Source organism: Microtus oregoni, unplaced genomic scaffold (genome assembly GCF_018167655.1).
Source record: "Microtus oregoni isolate MIOR12 unplaced genomic scaffold, Mior012 000022F_ref0000154, whole genome shotgun sequence".
In the NCBI taxonomy this organism is placed as follows: domain Eukaryota; kingdom Metazoa; phylum Chordata; class Mammalia; order Rodentia; family Cricetidae; genus Microtus; species Microtus oregoni.
This window is the reverse complement of record NW_024543081.1, coordinates 32,603,605-32,620,778: the sequence shown is the minus strand read 5'-3', so window position 1 is coordinate 32,620,778 and position 17,174 is coordinate 32,603,605. Positions and strand designations below refer to the sequence as shown.

General features: G+C 37.2%; 1 protein-coding gene across 1 annotated transcript in view; it reads right to left on the bottom strand.

The window, feature by feature from the left end:
• Positions 1-17,174, bottom strand: part of Atad2 (ATPase family AAA domain containing 2) — a 47,364-nt gene that overhangs the window by 27,368 nt on the left and 2,822 nt on the right. The window contains exons 2-10 of the mRNA XM_041672648.1: positions 13,582-13,733; positions 10,893-10,942; positions 9,406-9,571; positions 8,862-8,964; positions 8,581-8,668; positions 6,899-7,072; positions 5,744-5,861; positions 1,939-2,046; positions 56-164 (exon numbers count right to left, since the gene is read on the bottom strand). Of these exons, the coding sequence (XP_041528582.1) occupies positions 56-164; positions 1,939-2,046; positions 5,744-5,861; positions 6,899-7,072; positions 8,581-8,668; positions 8,862-8,964; positions 9,406-9,571; positions 10,893-10,942; positions 13,582-13,733 (1,068 nt within the window). The remainder of the gene's footprint in view (positions 1-55; positions 165-1,938; positions 2,047-5,743; positions 5,862-6,898; positions 7,073-8,580; positions 8,669-8,861; positions 8,965-9,405; positions 9,572-10,892; positions 10,943-13,581; positions 13,734-17,174) is intronic.

Sequence of the window (17,174 nt, the reverse complement as noted above, 5' to 3'; positions counted from 1 at the left end):
AGTAAAATTGAAGAAAATTACACCTCAAGTCAAGCACAAATTTTAAAATACTCACTGAAGAATCTAGTTGCATTGGATCAACATCAGCAAGGTTTGCTCCAATTTTCATTCGATCTTTATAAATCCCTCTTATTTCATCTTTCCGAAAATTTAGCGGAAGGCACCTATTAAAAAAACACATGCACACACATGCACAAATACACACACACACACAAACATATATATAAAGTCACATATCAGATCACCCCCCTCCCTAAATCCCATATCACACTATTATTTTTCTTCTTTAAAAATGTTTGGGGTTGAGGAAAATGGCTCAGTGAGTAAAGTACTTGCTGCCAAAATGGAGGAAAAGAGTTTAGCAAACTCCCAAATATATTAGACTCTGGGTAGAAGTGGCAGGCCCACCACAATCTCAGGATCCTCGAAGTAAAGATAAGGAATCCTCAGAGCGAGCTGGTTAGCCATACTAGCCCCAAGACTGAGCCCCTATGCAGTGAGAGACCCTGTCTCAAAACACAAAGTGGAGACTGACTACGGAACCCACCCAGTGTCAACCTTCAGATTCTACACAAACACATGGACTGGAGTTACAGACCATTTGTGAGCCACCATGTGGTTGCTATAAGGCATGATAGCAGGTGCACTTGGAAAATCAGGAGTTCAAGATCCTAAACTAAGTAACATAAGTTCTAGGCCAGCCTGAGTTATGTTAGATCTTGTCTCAAGAACAATAATCAACCAATCAGCCAAACAACCCAACCCTCCTGATTCAAACATTATTTTCTGCTTGAAAATACTTTATTATTAGAATTCAATATTGCATTCATACCTACCCACCTAGCTATAAACAAGAACAATCCTTGAATTGGCTAGAATGTGGACTTACTACAATTGAAAATAATCTTTCAGTTTCAATTAATAATTTTCCAATTAGTTTAAAAAATTTAAAATGAAAAAAAAATTATTCCCTCAAGCTAATGTTCACCAAGCCAATATTAAAATCTATTACAATCCCTTTTACCACCTTGGTGGCTGTAGAGACCTGCTAGGAACAGGACTTCTAAAGGCAAATATATCTGAAAGGCTATAAGGGCTCTAGAATCAAAAAGAACACATGGCTCCTTTTAAAACTGAAGGTGTTTATGCCTGAGATGAAAATGATTCTACTTAGGCAAGAGATGTGCTAATGTGAATAAAGCCAAAAATAAAACACTGGTTCCTGGAGTAAAACTGAGCAAAAACAGAGGAATCTTGGGTAAGGTAACTTGGGCTTATGTAAACACATTGGCAAGATACCTGCCAAATTCTGATGCAGCCTTCTTACAAAGACCCAGCATGTGTGTGATACTGAACCCTGACAGATTTAAACTAATGAAAAGTATATAAATAAGTGTGGATTTGTGCTTTTGGATAAAAAAATAAAAATAAAAAAATCTAATATACTGGTCTATTAAAAAACAAAACTGTAACCATATGTTCTATTCTGTCATTTGTCTTAACTATAGATATTTCTAGTTAGGCAGGAGTTTGCTTTGTGTTAACCTCTGGTGCAACCTTTTAATCAGTTAGGCTGCACTCATTCACAAATTATTCTACTTTCTCGTCATATAAAAAGGTATCTGAGGACCAGCAGCTTGGCTCACAAGTAATTTCTGGAGCCCACACAAGTAGAAGGAAAAACCAACTAAATCAAGTCCTTTGACCTCCACAGGCCATAGCATGCATGTGTCCTGTGCCACAAAACAAATATATAATTGTAAGGAAAATTTATTTTTAAATATATTTGATAGTTTTATAATTCATCCATTCCATCTCTTCTCCCAAATTTTTGTTTTTGTTGAGATCAGGCTTACCACATAGCCCAGGCTGGCCCTAGAACTCTTAAGCCCCAAAGCACTTAAAGGTGCAAGTCACCACACCAGGGTCTGAGTTCACCTGTTGTTAATAGCTCTATTGCGGTTCCTTTTTCTTCTCCTCTCAAAGTGCTCATCTTCAGAAGAAGAAGAGGAAGTAGAGTCACTACTGTGGATTGCGTGCCTTCGCCTAAACAGAGAAACTGAAATCATGATGAGGGAAACAGGAAAACGGCAGAGGACATAAGCACCAGAAATATCTAATGATCTAAAAAGACTTGTGTAAACTTAACATATTCTCTAAAACAATGAAGCAAGCTTTGTTGGCTAATTTCTGAGGTAAAGACACAACCAAGAGAAAGGGAAAAAAAAACAAGAGGCTAGAGCTGACCTTCAAATGTTCATTAAGATTAAAGATAATGTCGGCAGTGAGTTCTTAGTCTTGAAACAGGGGCTCTGTGTAGTCCTGACTGAGATGAAACTCACTATGTAGAGCAGATGGGCCTTAAACTGACCTGCCTATGTTTCCCAAGTGCTGAGAGTAAAGGCCAGTGGCATCAGGCCTGACTGAATATGCATGTTTAATATATTATATAAAGTTTTACCTTAGAAATTACCTATTTTTGAAATGACAAGTAATTTTTTTTAAAAAAATACTTTTAATCAAAGAAAAAAAGCTATCAAGAAAGAAGGGTAAGCAAGATTGTTCACTGGGTAAGGATGCCTATCACCAAAGCTAAATACCTGCGTTTTAATTCCTGGGACCCATAAAATGAAAGCAGAGAACTGACTTCCTCAAATTGTCCTGACCTTCATATGTGCATAAACATACACTGGCATGTACTAAACATCTGTAAAATGCTGTGAGGTCTAAGGGTATACCTTAGTAGTAGAATGTTTACTTTTTTGACATGAAGGAAGCCCTGGGAAATAGTAAAGAATAAGATGGTGCCAGGCATAGTGGAACACACCTTTAATCCCAGCACTAGGAAGACAGGATAATCTCTGTGAGTTTAAGATCAATGAGTTCCAGGACAGTCAAGAGGCACACAGTAAGACCCTGTCTTCAAAAAATACAAAGCAGGCGGTGGTGGCACATGCCTTTAATCCCAGTACTTGGGAGGCAGAGATGGGCAGATCTCTGTGAGTTCGAGGCCAGCCTGTTCTACAAGAGCTAGTTCCAGGGATAGGTAGGACTGTTACACAGAGAAAGCCTGTCTCGAAAAATAGAAAACAAAATAAAAAAGAATGGCCTTTTATTTAAAGTATGTTGTCAACTGTATCACCTAACTGTTAAGCATAGTATGGAACTCCAGTTTCCTTACAAAATAATGTGATTAAATTCTTAGATTAGTCAGTAAATAACAAGCCAAGTTCTACAAATACACAGGAAAAATGCCTTTGGACAGTTGCAAAGACTCACAGAAAGAAAGAAAATCTGCCTGAGAAAACTTTAACCATTCTATTGGCTTAGAAGCTACAACTTCTGAGTTAAAAATATAATGAGTAAGCAAGTATTTTCAGACACAAAAGGTTCACAAACTTTTATAAAAGCACCTATACAATCCATGTCTAAAATCTATCTTTAAAAAGACTGGGCTGGAGAAATGCCTTAGAGTTAAGAGCTCTTCCACAGGACCTGGGTTTGATTCTCAGTACTCACATAAAGGCTTATAACTGTCTGGACTTTAGCTAGTCCCAGGGGATCTGATAACCTCTGTGATCTCAACAAATATTGCACAAAAGATGAACAGATTCGTGTACAGGCAAAACACCCACACACATAAAATAAATAAACCTCTATAAAACAGCACAAATCAATTTATGGTCTCTATACCATTCACTGTGATTGTTCATAGTTTTTAACAGGAATGCTAACATCTATGGGTTACATGATAACCCTTGTAAACATTTCTTTAAAAAATCTGAAATTTCAAACACAAATGTTCTCTAGAGTTTTAAGTAAGGGCTTGTAAAGCCAGACTAAATGAGAAAATAACCCTCTAATGATCTATGTACCAAAGACCATTTCTGTGACATCCTGTAGGCAAAATTATCTAGTGCAAGCCTGCATGTTTAGTAATATTGTCAACACTCTAACATATTCTTACTATATGTAAACTTATCCTATATTCATAGAACCAAAACACATTTCACAGTTTGAAGAAATGTCAGATTTACTGACTGTTTTCCATATACCCATCTGACATATTTATTTCTCACCACCTACTGCTCCAACAAGCATGTGTGGATTCCAGGGCCTTGCATATGTTAAGCAAATGCTCTACCACAGAGATACACCAACCAGCCTTCTCATTTAATCTTAACTAAAATTCTGGACAATATACATTAGTAGTAGGTTCATGTTACAGTCAGGGTCAGTGAGGTTTAACTGGTTTAAACATCAGAATAAGTCAATGATATTTAAATTCAAACCTACATCTTTTCCAAAAAGTCAAATACTATAGTATTGGTGGTTTCTAAGCTTATCTCACAAGCCAATAAAAGTTGTAAGCAAACAACAAACCTTGTGGACCAACATAAGGTATTGTTTTGTAAATAAAAGAACCCTGACCCCAAAGGCTTATCTATGAAGTTTGTCACCAGATGGTGAGCTATCAAGAGGTAACGAGATCATAAGAATGTTGACCTCATCAATGGATTAGTCCATTTATAAATGAATGGACCATTAGAAAATGAAGTCTAGACCAAAGAAATAGGTCACAGAGAATGTGTCTTTGGGGAATTTTTGAAATGGTCTTGCTAGGTTGACTAGCCTAGCCTTGAAATTGCTCTGTTGCCCAGGTAGGACTTAAACTGTCAATCTTCTGCCTCAGTGTCCAGCTGGGATTAGAGGACCAAACCACCAGGTCTAGCTTTTAATAGCACTCCAAAGAGTTCACGAGAATACCAAAAACGCAGAATCCTTTCAAGTGTAACTGATCTTGCGAAACTGGCCTTCCTGTTCCCTCATCCTTCAGGGTTAGGTGAAAGGGATGATGAAAAAGAAAGTCATAATGTCTGCTCATGATGCTGACAAAATCAGAAAGCCTAAGGACATAAATAGACTTATTTTTCCTAAAAGAAGTGACTCTTTATCACTTAAAGTTTCTGCTTGCAGGACCAACGCATGACCAGATCATTTACAGATTCTGAGAGCTGTTTAAACAGCTGAAATCTGATTTCATTCTTCTGAAAATTAATATTTTAAAGTTATCTCACATACCAGTATCATTCTTGTTTTCTTTGCTATTTATAAGCCATGTAATACTACTCACACTCTAGTTATCCTAATTTATCAGAAAATCTTATATTACTCAAGATGTGAAAATAAATATAAGTTACCTCTGTAAACTTAAATCTGAAAGAAAACAACTGTTGGGGTATAAAAGAAATCCTCTAGTGAAAAAGACCACATTTTTTCTAAAATATAAGAGAAATAAACTATAAAATAGATCCCAAAAAGAAAAGAGGGTGGCCAGTGTCATGATTGAGTCTATAACTTAGAATATTTAAATGGTGGGAGTTGATGCTTGTGGCAGTATAGAAAGAAAGACTACAGTCTAAATGTGAAATTTAAATGCAATAATCTTTATAAAATATTTAACATAGAGCCTACACTACAATATACACCAAGTCAAAGCAGATCTATTATTCAATGTGGTACAATGGAATAAACTATCTTACCAAGTAGTTATTAATACTTTCTATTAATGAGAGCAAAAGCAAAAACAGTCACTGGCAAAGGGAATTAGAGCCCTAAATGCAGAGCAGAGCTCTTCCATGTATGAAATTCTAGAATTCCGTCCTAATACAAAGATTCTAGAATCTTGCCATAACATAGCCAATTATGATATCACAAATCAATCACTATTTCAGAACCTAACCTGTTCAGTCGTTTACAATAGGGACTTCTTGGTCCTGTAGAAGATAGTCGGTATCTAGGTCTTGCAGGAGAAGCTGGGCCACTATAAAATATGTTGGGCTTTCTCTGGTGCCGAGGTTCTAGAAAAAGAAGTATGAGCATATATAATGTAAAATATACTAAGAAGTTTGTCCTTTAAATACTAACAAATGTGCTGCCTTCCATGAAAATGCTAGTAAGTATGTAAAGAGTATTTTATTAATGTCATTTATCTATGGGGTTGATAGTAAAAATATGTAGTAGGGGGCTGGAGACACAGTTCAGCAGTAAAGAACACTTGCTTTGAGAAGACCTGAGTTCCAGTCCCAGTACACACTGAGTGACGTACAACCACCTGTAACTCAAATTACAGGGATTCAACGCCCTTTTGGCCTCCATGGGCACTTGCATGAAGGTGCAGTACATGGACTCATACTGACACACACAAACAAGTATAAATTACATATAGGACAACCAATATACACACTAGCCATATACAATTATTACGATTATACATGTATAACAGATAGTTTCCCCTGACCATAAAAGCTCACAAGTTATTGATGTTTGGTATTAACAAAAATCAAAAGCATCTTATCTTTATAAACATAAGATTAGAAAAAAGATAAAATCTCAAAAGAGGTCAGATATTTGTTTTGTTCAAGGCAATATTTAACTCTTTTCATATTTATTTAGCTGGGCGGTGGTAGTGCCTTTAATCTCAGCACTTAGGAGGCAGAGGCAGGGAGTAAGTTCAAGGCCAGCCTGGTCTAATAGGGAGTTCCAGGACAGCCAAGACTGTTACACAGATAACCCATCTCGAAAAATCAAAAAAGGAAAGAAGGAAGGCAGGAAGGCAGGAAGGCAGGCAGGAATAGAGCAACAACAATGAACACACCAGGGCTGCTGAGATGAACTGCTACAAAGACTGCCTGATAACATGAGTATGAGATGAGCCCGCAAGACCCACATAGTAGAAGGTAACTGATTTCACCCCCGTATGCACCACGGCATGTGCACACACACACCACACAGAGTAGATAAGTGCAATAAAAAATGTTTAAGAAAGAAATAATAGGACAGAAAAGTAAGGTACTACAAATCTATCTTTCTCCTGAAAGATCACTGCAGTACTTACTTTCCAGTGGTGCTTGGTAGTAAACAGTTGCTTTTCTCTGCCTAAGATAGTATCGTTTTTGATTATCTTCTTCTCCATCTTCATCATCTTCTCCATCATCCTCTTCATCTTCACCATCATCCTCTTCATCTTCACCATCATCTTCCTCTTGCTCTTCCCCCTCTTCAGATGATTCTACAATTAGGAATATACACAGGGGCCAATGAAATGTCTCAGCAGGTAAGAGTAACTGCCACCAAACAGACAAACTGAGTTCTATGCCCAGAACCCACAAAGTCAGAAAAATCGAGCCCTGCAAATTGTCCTCTGACCTCCACATGCACTTAGCACTCCCACACAAAATAAACACAATAAAAGTTTACAAAAGAAATGCATCCAATACACTCACCAAAAGGTTAACAATTTTTAACACTGGGAGCTAGGAGAGAAAGAGATCTCCCAGAGAAGAAGGGATCATTTAAAACTTTACCTACTTTTCCATTATTCATAGACAGAATTTGCAACATTAAGAACTTTTCAAAATTAAAGTAAAAATTATAGAATTAAAACTTAGAAGTCAGGTTTGGAAGCACATGTCTTTAATTCCAGTACTCAGGAGACAGAGGCAAGCAATTCTCTACAAATTTGAGGGACTACAGCCTGGTCTATATAGTAAGTACCAGGCCACCAAGGCAGAAAGTGAGACTCTCAAAACCAAAAACAAAAAAACAGAAGAAAAAGTTAAGTCGAAAAGTTTGAAAACTAATGCCAGTAAATACCATATTAAAGTTTACAATGTTCTCAGAAATCTCAATATAAGCCAACTTTACCTAAAACTCACAAGTTCAGGTAGCATACTGATAGGTTTTAATGCCGTAGACACAAAAGCTTACCTGTTAAAACTTAATGCTACCTAGCTCTCTGGCTATGTGAATTACATAAGTCTAATAAATGCTTTTATGATAATAAGATAACCTCCACCATGTTTAAAATATATTTCAGAAAACTGCTTTCACTCAAGAGAAAACAGAATATGTTAAGCCTCAAAATTAGTAAAATTAAATTTAACAGATGGATGGTGGTAGTGTACGACTTTAATCCCAACACTTTAGGCAGAGGCAGGCAGATCTCTGTGAGTTCAAGATCACCCTGGTCTACAGAGTGAGTTTCAGAGTTACAGAGAAACCCTATCTTGAAAAGCCAAAAGAATAAATTAACAACTTTAATCATTTTAACTAAGATTGAGATATATGATAAACTAACTGTAGTTTTATTATACAAGCAAACCAATTAATTATTACCTTAAAACTGTTGATTTTAGTTCCTTTCTCCAACAAAACACACTATCCTGTTTTGAGCTCTCCTTTGTTAACACTTCTTTAAATTATAACCACAACTACTGCAAACTACAATAAATGTCAATCTGAGGGCTGGAGAGGTGGCTTAGAGGTTAAGAGCACTGACTGCTCTTCCAGTGGTCCTGAGTTCAAGTCCCAGCAACCACATGGTGGCTCACAACCATCTGTAATGAGATTCTGGTGCCCTCTATTGGCCCATAGGATATATGTAGGTAGATTACTGTATACATAATAAATAAATAAATCTTTAAAAAAAATCAATCTGAATAATGAAGCTATTTCTTACTAAGTTAAAAATGTTTAAATCTGAAGACAGAAAACAGATTTAAACAACAACACACTAACCCACACTGCCGTCTTGGTTATCAGTTGTTTCTTCATCGGCCTGTTGAATAGCCTTCCGCTTTCCTCTTGTGTACATATAAGGATTGCTCTACAAATGTTCAAATAAAATCCATTAACATTTAGTGTATGTTCACACAGAAATTATTCTTTAAAGGAAGACATAACTATAAACAAATTCTAGCAGTAATTTTTGAATATAACAAATGTTAAACAAAATGATTAATTGGTACCCTTAAATGGATTATGCACTAAACAGAGATTAAGTCACCACCGAATCTTACCTCTTCTGCTTCATTAAACACTCCCAAATCTTCAAGTTTTTTCATCCGCTGTCTACGCATCTTTTTCATGTCATCCATCTTCTGAAGTACAGCTTCAGCAGTGCTTTAAAAATAGCAATAAATATATTTCAGCAAGAAGCACTAACTTAAGTTGGTAAAATATTCAAACACTTCTTTCCATTAACTTAAACACATACATAGAATGAAGGTTACCAAAAGCCATTCTCCTGCATGTTTCACATAAATCAAACAGATTATAGTATTCAGGACAGGGTCAGGGGTGTAGCTCAATGGTATTGCACTTCCCTGGCATACACAAAATATTCAATCCCTAAAAGGGAAAAGGGAGGCGGGAGTCATGGTGGTGGCAGATACCTTTGATCCTAGTACTTAGGAGGCGGAAGCAGGCAAATCTCTGAGTTAAGGGCAGCCAGCTACACAGTTTTTGTGTGTTGTGTGTGGGGGTGTTAGTAAAAACTCACAATCCGTCTCTAGTATAGATTGTTCCAGATACATAGTTTTGATCTTAAGCATTTGTACTTACTTTGTTATAAGCTTGTCAAATAGCACAGACTGGTTCACAGTACTGTAACGACTTCTAATCCTACAACTTCTTCGAACTTCAACATCTCCATTCTGTTCACGCAAATGTTCTGTACTCTGAGCAATGTTTCTATTCCTCAACGAGTGAGTAACTGAAATAACTTTGTCTTCATAGATATGTACAGAAAAACAGATTTCAAATAAGCATTAGCAAAACAACTTGAAAATGCACAGGCCACTACTTTAATATAGCAAAATTATACCACCTCAAACTTGTTTTTCTAGAAAAAATTTTAAGTTACAACATATCCCTATGGTATGAGCTAATGCACTTCAGAAAAGAAATGTCATATAAAGATGCATATCAAACAGTTTAAAGCAGCTTGCGATAGCTCCAAACTGAAACTCAAGTCTATCAAAAGAGGATGAGATACAGCCAGGTGTAGCAGAGCATGCCTGCAATCCCCACCATCAAGAAGCTCAGGCAGATCCTGAGTTTTTTAAAAGATCAGCCTGGGTAGTAAATCATGGTATATTCATATAACAGAATCCTACTCAGCTACAAAAGTAGCAGCATAGACAACACTTAAAATTAATGTTGCTGAATGAAATGATAAAAAATATCCTGTATGATTTAGCTTGCATAAACCTCTAGGTAATGCAAACTAATCTACAGCAACAGAAAACAAGCCAGGCAGTGGTGGTGCACACCTTTAACCTCAGGATTTAGGAAGCAGAGGCAGGTGGATCTCTGTGAGTTCTAGGCCACCCTGGTCTACAGAGCTAGTACCAGGACAGCCAGGGCTACTCAGAGAAACTTTGTCTCTGCAGGAGCAAAAAAGAACATTGGTGATTACTTTGGAACCAGAGGGCAAGGCAGGAACTGAGTCGAGATAGATTCTATATGAGTGTCTTAGTCACTGTTCTGTGAAGAGATAGCATGACCAAGGCAACTCATTAACACCCCCCCCCCACCACCACACCAAAAACATGAAAGCATTTAACTGGGGGATTGCTTAGTTTAAGAGGTTTAGTCCATTATTATCATGGTCTGGAGCATGAGGGCATGCAGGCAGTTTGCTGAAGCAATAGCTAAGAGCAACATCTTGTTTAGTAGATGGAGAAAGGGAGAGACACTAGGTCTGCCTTGAGCTTTTGAAACCTCTAAAGCTCACCCCCAGTGTCAGTTACTTCTAAGGCGGCATCTTCTAATCCTACTAATTTTATCACAGTTCCACCCCCTGGAGATTTAGCATTCGAACATAGGAGCCTATAGGGGCCATTCTTATTCAAACCACCACAGGAGTTTGAAGAAACTTTTAAGGGTAAAGGATATTTTTACTATATTAGTATATAATGGCTTCTTTTACATTCTATGTCAAACCTAACAAAGTACACACTTTATGCACCGGCTATTCTATGTGCTCCAATCAACCTATAAACATGAATCACGTTTTAAAAAGCTGAAATGCTGTTAGCACAACTTACCTTCTTTGCATTCTTCTTTTTTTTTAGCAGCCTGCTGTCGAGCCAACTGTCTATATAAAAAATGTTAAATGAATTAAAAATAAAATTGACAAGATATTTAAATGCTACATTCTATACAACAAACTGAGATGGAAAGTTAAGTCAAAAAAGAAACTCAAGACACTTAAAAAAATCCGAAGAAACATTGAAAACATCTACATGTTATGATTAAACAAATGTCTATTTTGAATTCAATGACTAATCCACTTATTTTTGTTTTTTTGAGACAGGGTCTCACATTGTAGCCCAGGTTATATGTGAACTAATGTCAATACTCCTGCTTAGCCTTCATTTTTATTTACTTTTAATTACGTGTTTGTGCATGTGGAGTCCAGAAGAAGGTGTTGGATAGTCTAAAGCTGAAGTTACAGACTATTGTGAGACTCCTTACATGGCTGCTAGGCATTGCGTTTGGGTCTTAGCTGCAGAGAACTATCTCCAGCCTTAGTGTGCACTACCAACTGCCTACAAACTCGTAGACAAACAGAAAAATCAAGTCAAAGCATCTTATTTGATATAAGAAGTAAAATTCTTGGACTAAATCTTTAAGTAGTTGAAGGAAACACTGCATAAAAGCAAGTTTCACACATATCCACAGCAATCTCATAACCTTGAGAAATGTGCAATTCTAAAGAGATATGTTAATTGTTTTCTAAGAACAGTCCCTTGCTTGAAACTAATCCCAGCATCTGAGAAACTGGATCAAACAGATCATCAGGGAGTGTTCACAAACTAAGAAAGCCAAGGCACACAGATTTCTGGGTTCAAGACCAGCCTGGTCTATATATCAAGGACAGCCAGGGCTTTACAGGGAGACCTTGTCTCAAAAAGTAAATCATGAATAACAAAGGGATAACCTGAGTTCAAGGCCAGCTTTAAGTGTTTAATGAATTTAAGGAGAGGCTCAAGTAGAGAATTGTCTGAAACTAAACACCCACTCCATGCCAAAAAAAAAAAAAAGTATAGAAAGTCTACTGAATGGGGAGGGAGGAATCCAAGCCTTAAAAAACAGGACTCCATCATATTTCAAATCCTATGAATATTAGCTTAAATTTATTGGCATTATTCTTTATAAGCACAAACATTATTCTTTAAAATGAAACAGTTCATTGTTTCAAAAAAAAACCACTTCCTAGTTATGTCTAAAAAGTCTTGGGTTCTATTTTCAGCATCAAAAACAAAATAAAAAAAATATACAAAATCAACACAGTACCTGCTGCACAAGCATAAAGATCTGAGTTTGGATTCCCAGTACCCAACTAAAAGCTGGGAGTATTATAGCAAAGGTATAATAATATCAACACTGGGGTGGGGGTGGAGGTAGGCTGAAACAGGTAGATGTCCATAGGTTACTGACTAGCTAGCCTAGCTGAAGTGATGAGCTCCAGGCTCACTGAGAATTCCTACTTTAAAATAAGGTAGAGAGCTAAGGAAGACACCCGACATAGACATCTGGTCTACAAAAATTCATGCATGCCCCTACACACATGTGCATACACCAAAAAATGAACTCATCCCACACAAACATAAAAGTAAACTTTCTAGAATATTTTACCCATATATCCTTTGAAAGGTGTGAATAGTATTACCTCTGTACCTTTCTTGGGACACAGGTAAAACCAAAGAGAAAATAAAGGCTTCTAATTTAAAGCAGGGCCAGTATGATGACTCAGTGGGTAAAAGCACCTGGCACCAAGGCTGTTGACCTCGGTTTTATCCCTGGAATCAACATAGGAGAAGGAAAAATCCCTGACAGCTGTCATCTGCATGTATATACGCTCACTCAATCAATAGGCATAAAGGGAAAAAAAATTTTTGAAAGGTTTGAGTAATTCATTGAAGAGTTAGTTTAGGCTGATAATTTTTCCTTCTCAAGGAGCCCTGCCCATCAAACCATGTAAAACACTTCAGAAGTAATTAAAGTAATAATTTTTTTGTTGCTATCTTACTGAACCAGATGGGTTTTTAATTTTACAGAAATTCCTAACTTTTTTGTGAAGTTGCTGGATAGTCAATATATTATTATTGTCAGCCATTCTGTGGCTGTCAAAACCATTGGACACTGTAGCATCAAAGAAGCCATAGACAAATAAGCCCAACATTGCGTAGAGTTGTGAGCCAATAAAATCTGTAAAACCAGGTGGCTAGACTTCAACTTCTATGAACTTAATTCCCTAGGAAACTGCATATACAAGCTAAAACATTTCACAAATCTCATGTATTCCCTGAAGATCACTGGTGTCCTCTCTGGACCCTAGTCAAGCACAGCATGAGCAAAGAAATATATAGATCCACCATTATGGAACGGCTACTCAAATTTTCCACATTTTCTAACAATATTGGTTATCTGATCTTTCAGACAGATGGAAAATGTGGTAAAAAAAGGAATGAGAAAAAGTTACAATATGGGGTTGCTGTCAACAGTGAAAAGGGGAAGAGCAGGAAGAGTACATCAAGAGACCCCGTGGAGAGCAAACAAGAAGGACACTCCACATCAATCCACTTCCACAGACCTGCCTACACACTCACATGCACAACACATGTAAAGTAGTAAATACATCAAGTAAAATGGGGAAAAAAAAAATCAAGTTAATAAAAATATTATTTTAAATAAAAAAAATATTATTAGTGGTCAAACATCTTTTATTACCTTGTGAAATGTCTGCCATTAGTAGTGTGTTTCTCTGTTCTTTCCATATTCTTATCAAAACTAGAATCTGAAGAAATCTGTTCTTTTTTCCTCAAAGATCTTAAAGAATGCGTATGGCGGTAGATTTCAACCCCCTTAGCTGAGGAGCCATCCTTTAAGAAAAATTAAGAATATCGTTGTAAGTTTGACTTTAATAGTTAAGACCAACCCTAAGTCCTAAGAATCTTCTATGATTATAAGTTATTAATAGTTGTTTTTAGTGCAGGATGATTTTTACACTTCCCCAAGAAACAATAAATCAAACAATTATTTTATTACAAGAATCAGTAAGGCTATGAAACTGAAAATACACCATTTACTAGCAGGCCTGGTGAGTGTGATCAGAAGTTCAAGGTCATCCTCAGTTTCACAGAGTGTAAGGCTGAGCTGGAAATACCCATACCAAAGAATATATAAGGTCAGCTAGGTGCTTCAGTGTTAAAAGGATTTTGCTTCCAAGTCTGAAGACCTGAATTAAAATCCAGGACCCATATGGTGGAAGGAGAGAACAGACTCTTAAAAGCTGTTCTGATTTCCTCATGTACTCATACACACACGAAAAAAATTAAATTAAAATATATATCAAAAGGAACTACCAACGGAATAAAAAGGCAACCCACTGAATGGGAGAAAATATATCTACTATATACAAACAATATTTCTTCTTTGGATTTATTGAGTTATGGGGCACTGGTGGCACCCGCCTTTAATCTCAGCATTCGGTAATCAGAGGCAGAAGAATCTCTGTGAGTTCAAAGCCACCTTAGGCCACATGAGATTGAATCTGTCCAAAAGAGAAACAAGAGTTCACACCTGTGAGCCCAGCACTTGGGAAGTGGAGACAGGAGTGATAAAGCTGGATGGTGAGAGATATATTAGGCAGGGGGAGACAAGATCTTGCCCCTTCCGTCTGAGGATTCCATAGAGATAAAGTCTCTCTAGTGGCTGGCTCTTTTACTTCTCTGATCTTTCAGCACTCACTGTGATATCTGATTCTGGGTTTTTATTATTAAGACCAATTAGAATTCACACTACAACCCTGTATTGGAAAAACAACAAAAAAATTATTTTATTATTGTTGCCTGCAAGTGCCTGGTACCTGTGGAGGTCAGAGGAAGGGGTTAGATCCCCCTGAATTGGAGTTACAAACAGTTGTGAGACATCATGTGGGTGCTGGGAATTGAACCCAGGTCCTCTGCAAAAACAATAATTGTTCTTAACTACTGCCTCATCTCTCCAGCCCCAAACAACTAATACTTCAACAAAACTTAAAAGAGCAAAGGAAGGCAACAGATAGTTCTCCAAATAAAATATAGTTAGCCAATATATGGAAATATGCCTAACATCATTAGTCATTACTGAAATGCAAATAAAGCAATAATATATCATCTTACACTTATTAGAATATTTATCTTCCCTCTCCCCAAGCCAGGTATGGTGGTGGAGCACATCTTTAATTCCAACACTTGAGACCTGGACAAGCATATCTCTGAGTTCAAGGCTAGTTTGGTCCAGGACAGCCAGGGCTATACAAACAAACAAACAAACAAACAAAAAACAAAACCCCTATCATGAAAAGCAAACAGAAGAATTTGAAAAATGGCATAAGTGGCTGGGCCATGGTGGCACACACCTTTAATCCCAGCACTCGGGGAGGCAGAGGCACGTGAATCTCTGTGAGTTTGAGGCCAGCCTGGTCTACAAGAGCTAGTTCCAGGATAAGATCGGATACACAGGGAAACCCTATCTCAAACAAACAAACAAGAAAAAAATGGCATACAAATATAGAAACATACACATAAGCTTGTGAGACCAAAACAGTATGGTTGTTCCTTAATAATCAGAGAATTACAATACAATCCAGGTTTTAAAAGACACTACTTCTGAGTGAGTATACAGCCAAGGAAATAAAAGCAGGGCTCAATCAGATACCACACATCCATGTTCACAACACAATATTACAATAGCCAAAAAGTGGGATCCACCTAACCATCCATTCGCAGAAGAGAAGATAAATGCAGTGTGGGGCTATCAAGATGACTCAGGAAGGCACTAGTCATGAAATCTGATTATCTGAGTTCACTCCTCAAGGCCTACATGGTAAAAGATGAAAACTGACTAACCTGCCCTCCCCAGAAAAAAAAAAAAACCTAACATTTTAAGTTGTGAAAAATGCAATATAATATCATGTCTTCAAAAAGAATGAAAATTTAGAGAGACGGCTCAACAATTGAGAGCAACTGTCCACTCTTCCTGAGGACCTGAATTGATTCCCAAAACCCACATGGTGGCTCACAACTGTCTGTAACTCCAGATACACAATGCAAGCTATAACCTTCATCTGGTCATCCAAACTCTGGACCTGCTGACTATAATTTCACTTATTTCATCAAATCCCTATTCTAGCTCTTTATGGTTTCCTAATATTGCAATTTCTAAACCTAAATTAAGAGACCTTTCTGGCTCCTACTTCATGAAGACTGTCATGTTACCCAACTTCATAAAGCTCTTCACCATTCTATGACAAACCCCTACTCACAATTTCAGCACCTCACTAAACTATATGCTTTTTACTTTACAAAAAAAAAAAAAAAAAAAAAAAGAAAGAAAAAAAAGAAAGTCTAAGTAACCCCAACTGGCCTTGATTTGGAGCACAGGATGAATTCGAACTTCTACCTCTACCTGTTAGGTACAGGAATAGGTCACTATACTAGGCTCTTAATATAATTCAAAACAAAATTTCCATATATTGCACAAATTAGTATTGAGTATTTCTCCAGATGTTTAAATAAATACAAATTTAAAAAATAGCATATACACACACTTCTATATGCTGCAATGTCAATAAAACTCTGTCTCAAAAAATCAAACAGCTAGGTGTGGGTGGCACATGCCTTTAGTCCTAGCACTTGGGAGGTAGGAGCAGGTGAACCTTTATGATTCCAGGCCAGTCTGGTCTATATAGAAATCTCTTAGCTAGACCAGGCTATATAATGGAACCCTGTCTCAAAAATAAACTACAGACTGTGAGATTGAGTTTGGTGCTAGAGTGCTTGCCTAGCTTACTCAAAACTCCACAAAAGTGTAAGTGAATACAATCCAAAATTCTTGTGCAATCAACTCCCCCCACATATGCCTGCTCTACCCAGCCTTAACTGGTTCTTCAGAAACAAAAAACCCCAAATTTCCTGATATCAAAAAGTTACAGACTTGTCAAAGCACAAAAATTGATAATGGCTAGTTAACTCAAGTTAAGAAAAAAACAAAACACAAGCGGGGCAGTGGTGGCGCACTTGGGAGGCAGACAGGCGGATCTCTGTGAGTTCCAGGCCAACCTGGTCTACAAAAGCTAGTTTCAGGACAAGCACCAAAGCTAGAGAAACCCTGTCTCAAAAAACCAAAACCAAACCAAAACAAAAACCCCACAAATCCCAACAGATACCAGCCAAAATGTCAAACATTCCACATCGCATCCACATTTGTCCAGAAAATGCCAGTGAGGACCTATCAAACAAACTACATACTGGTAACTTAAGTGCCTGCTACCACATTAA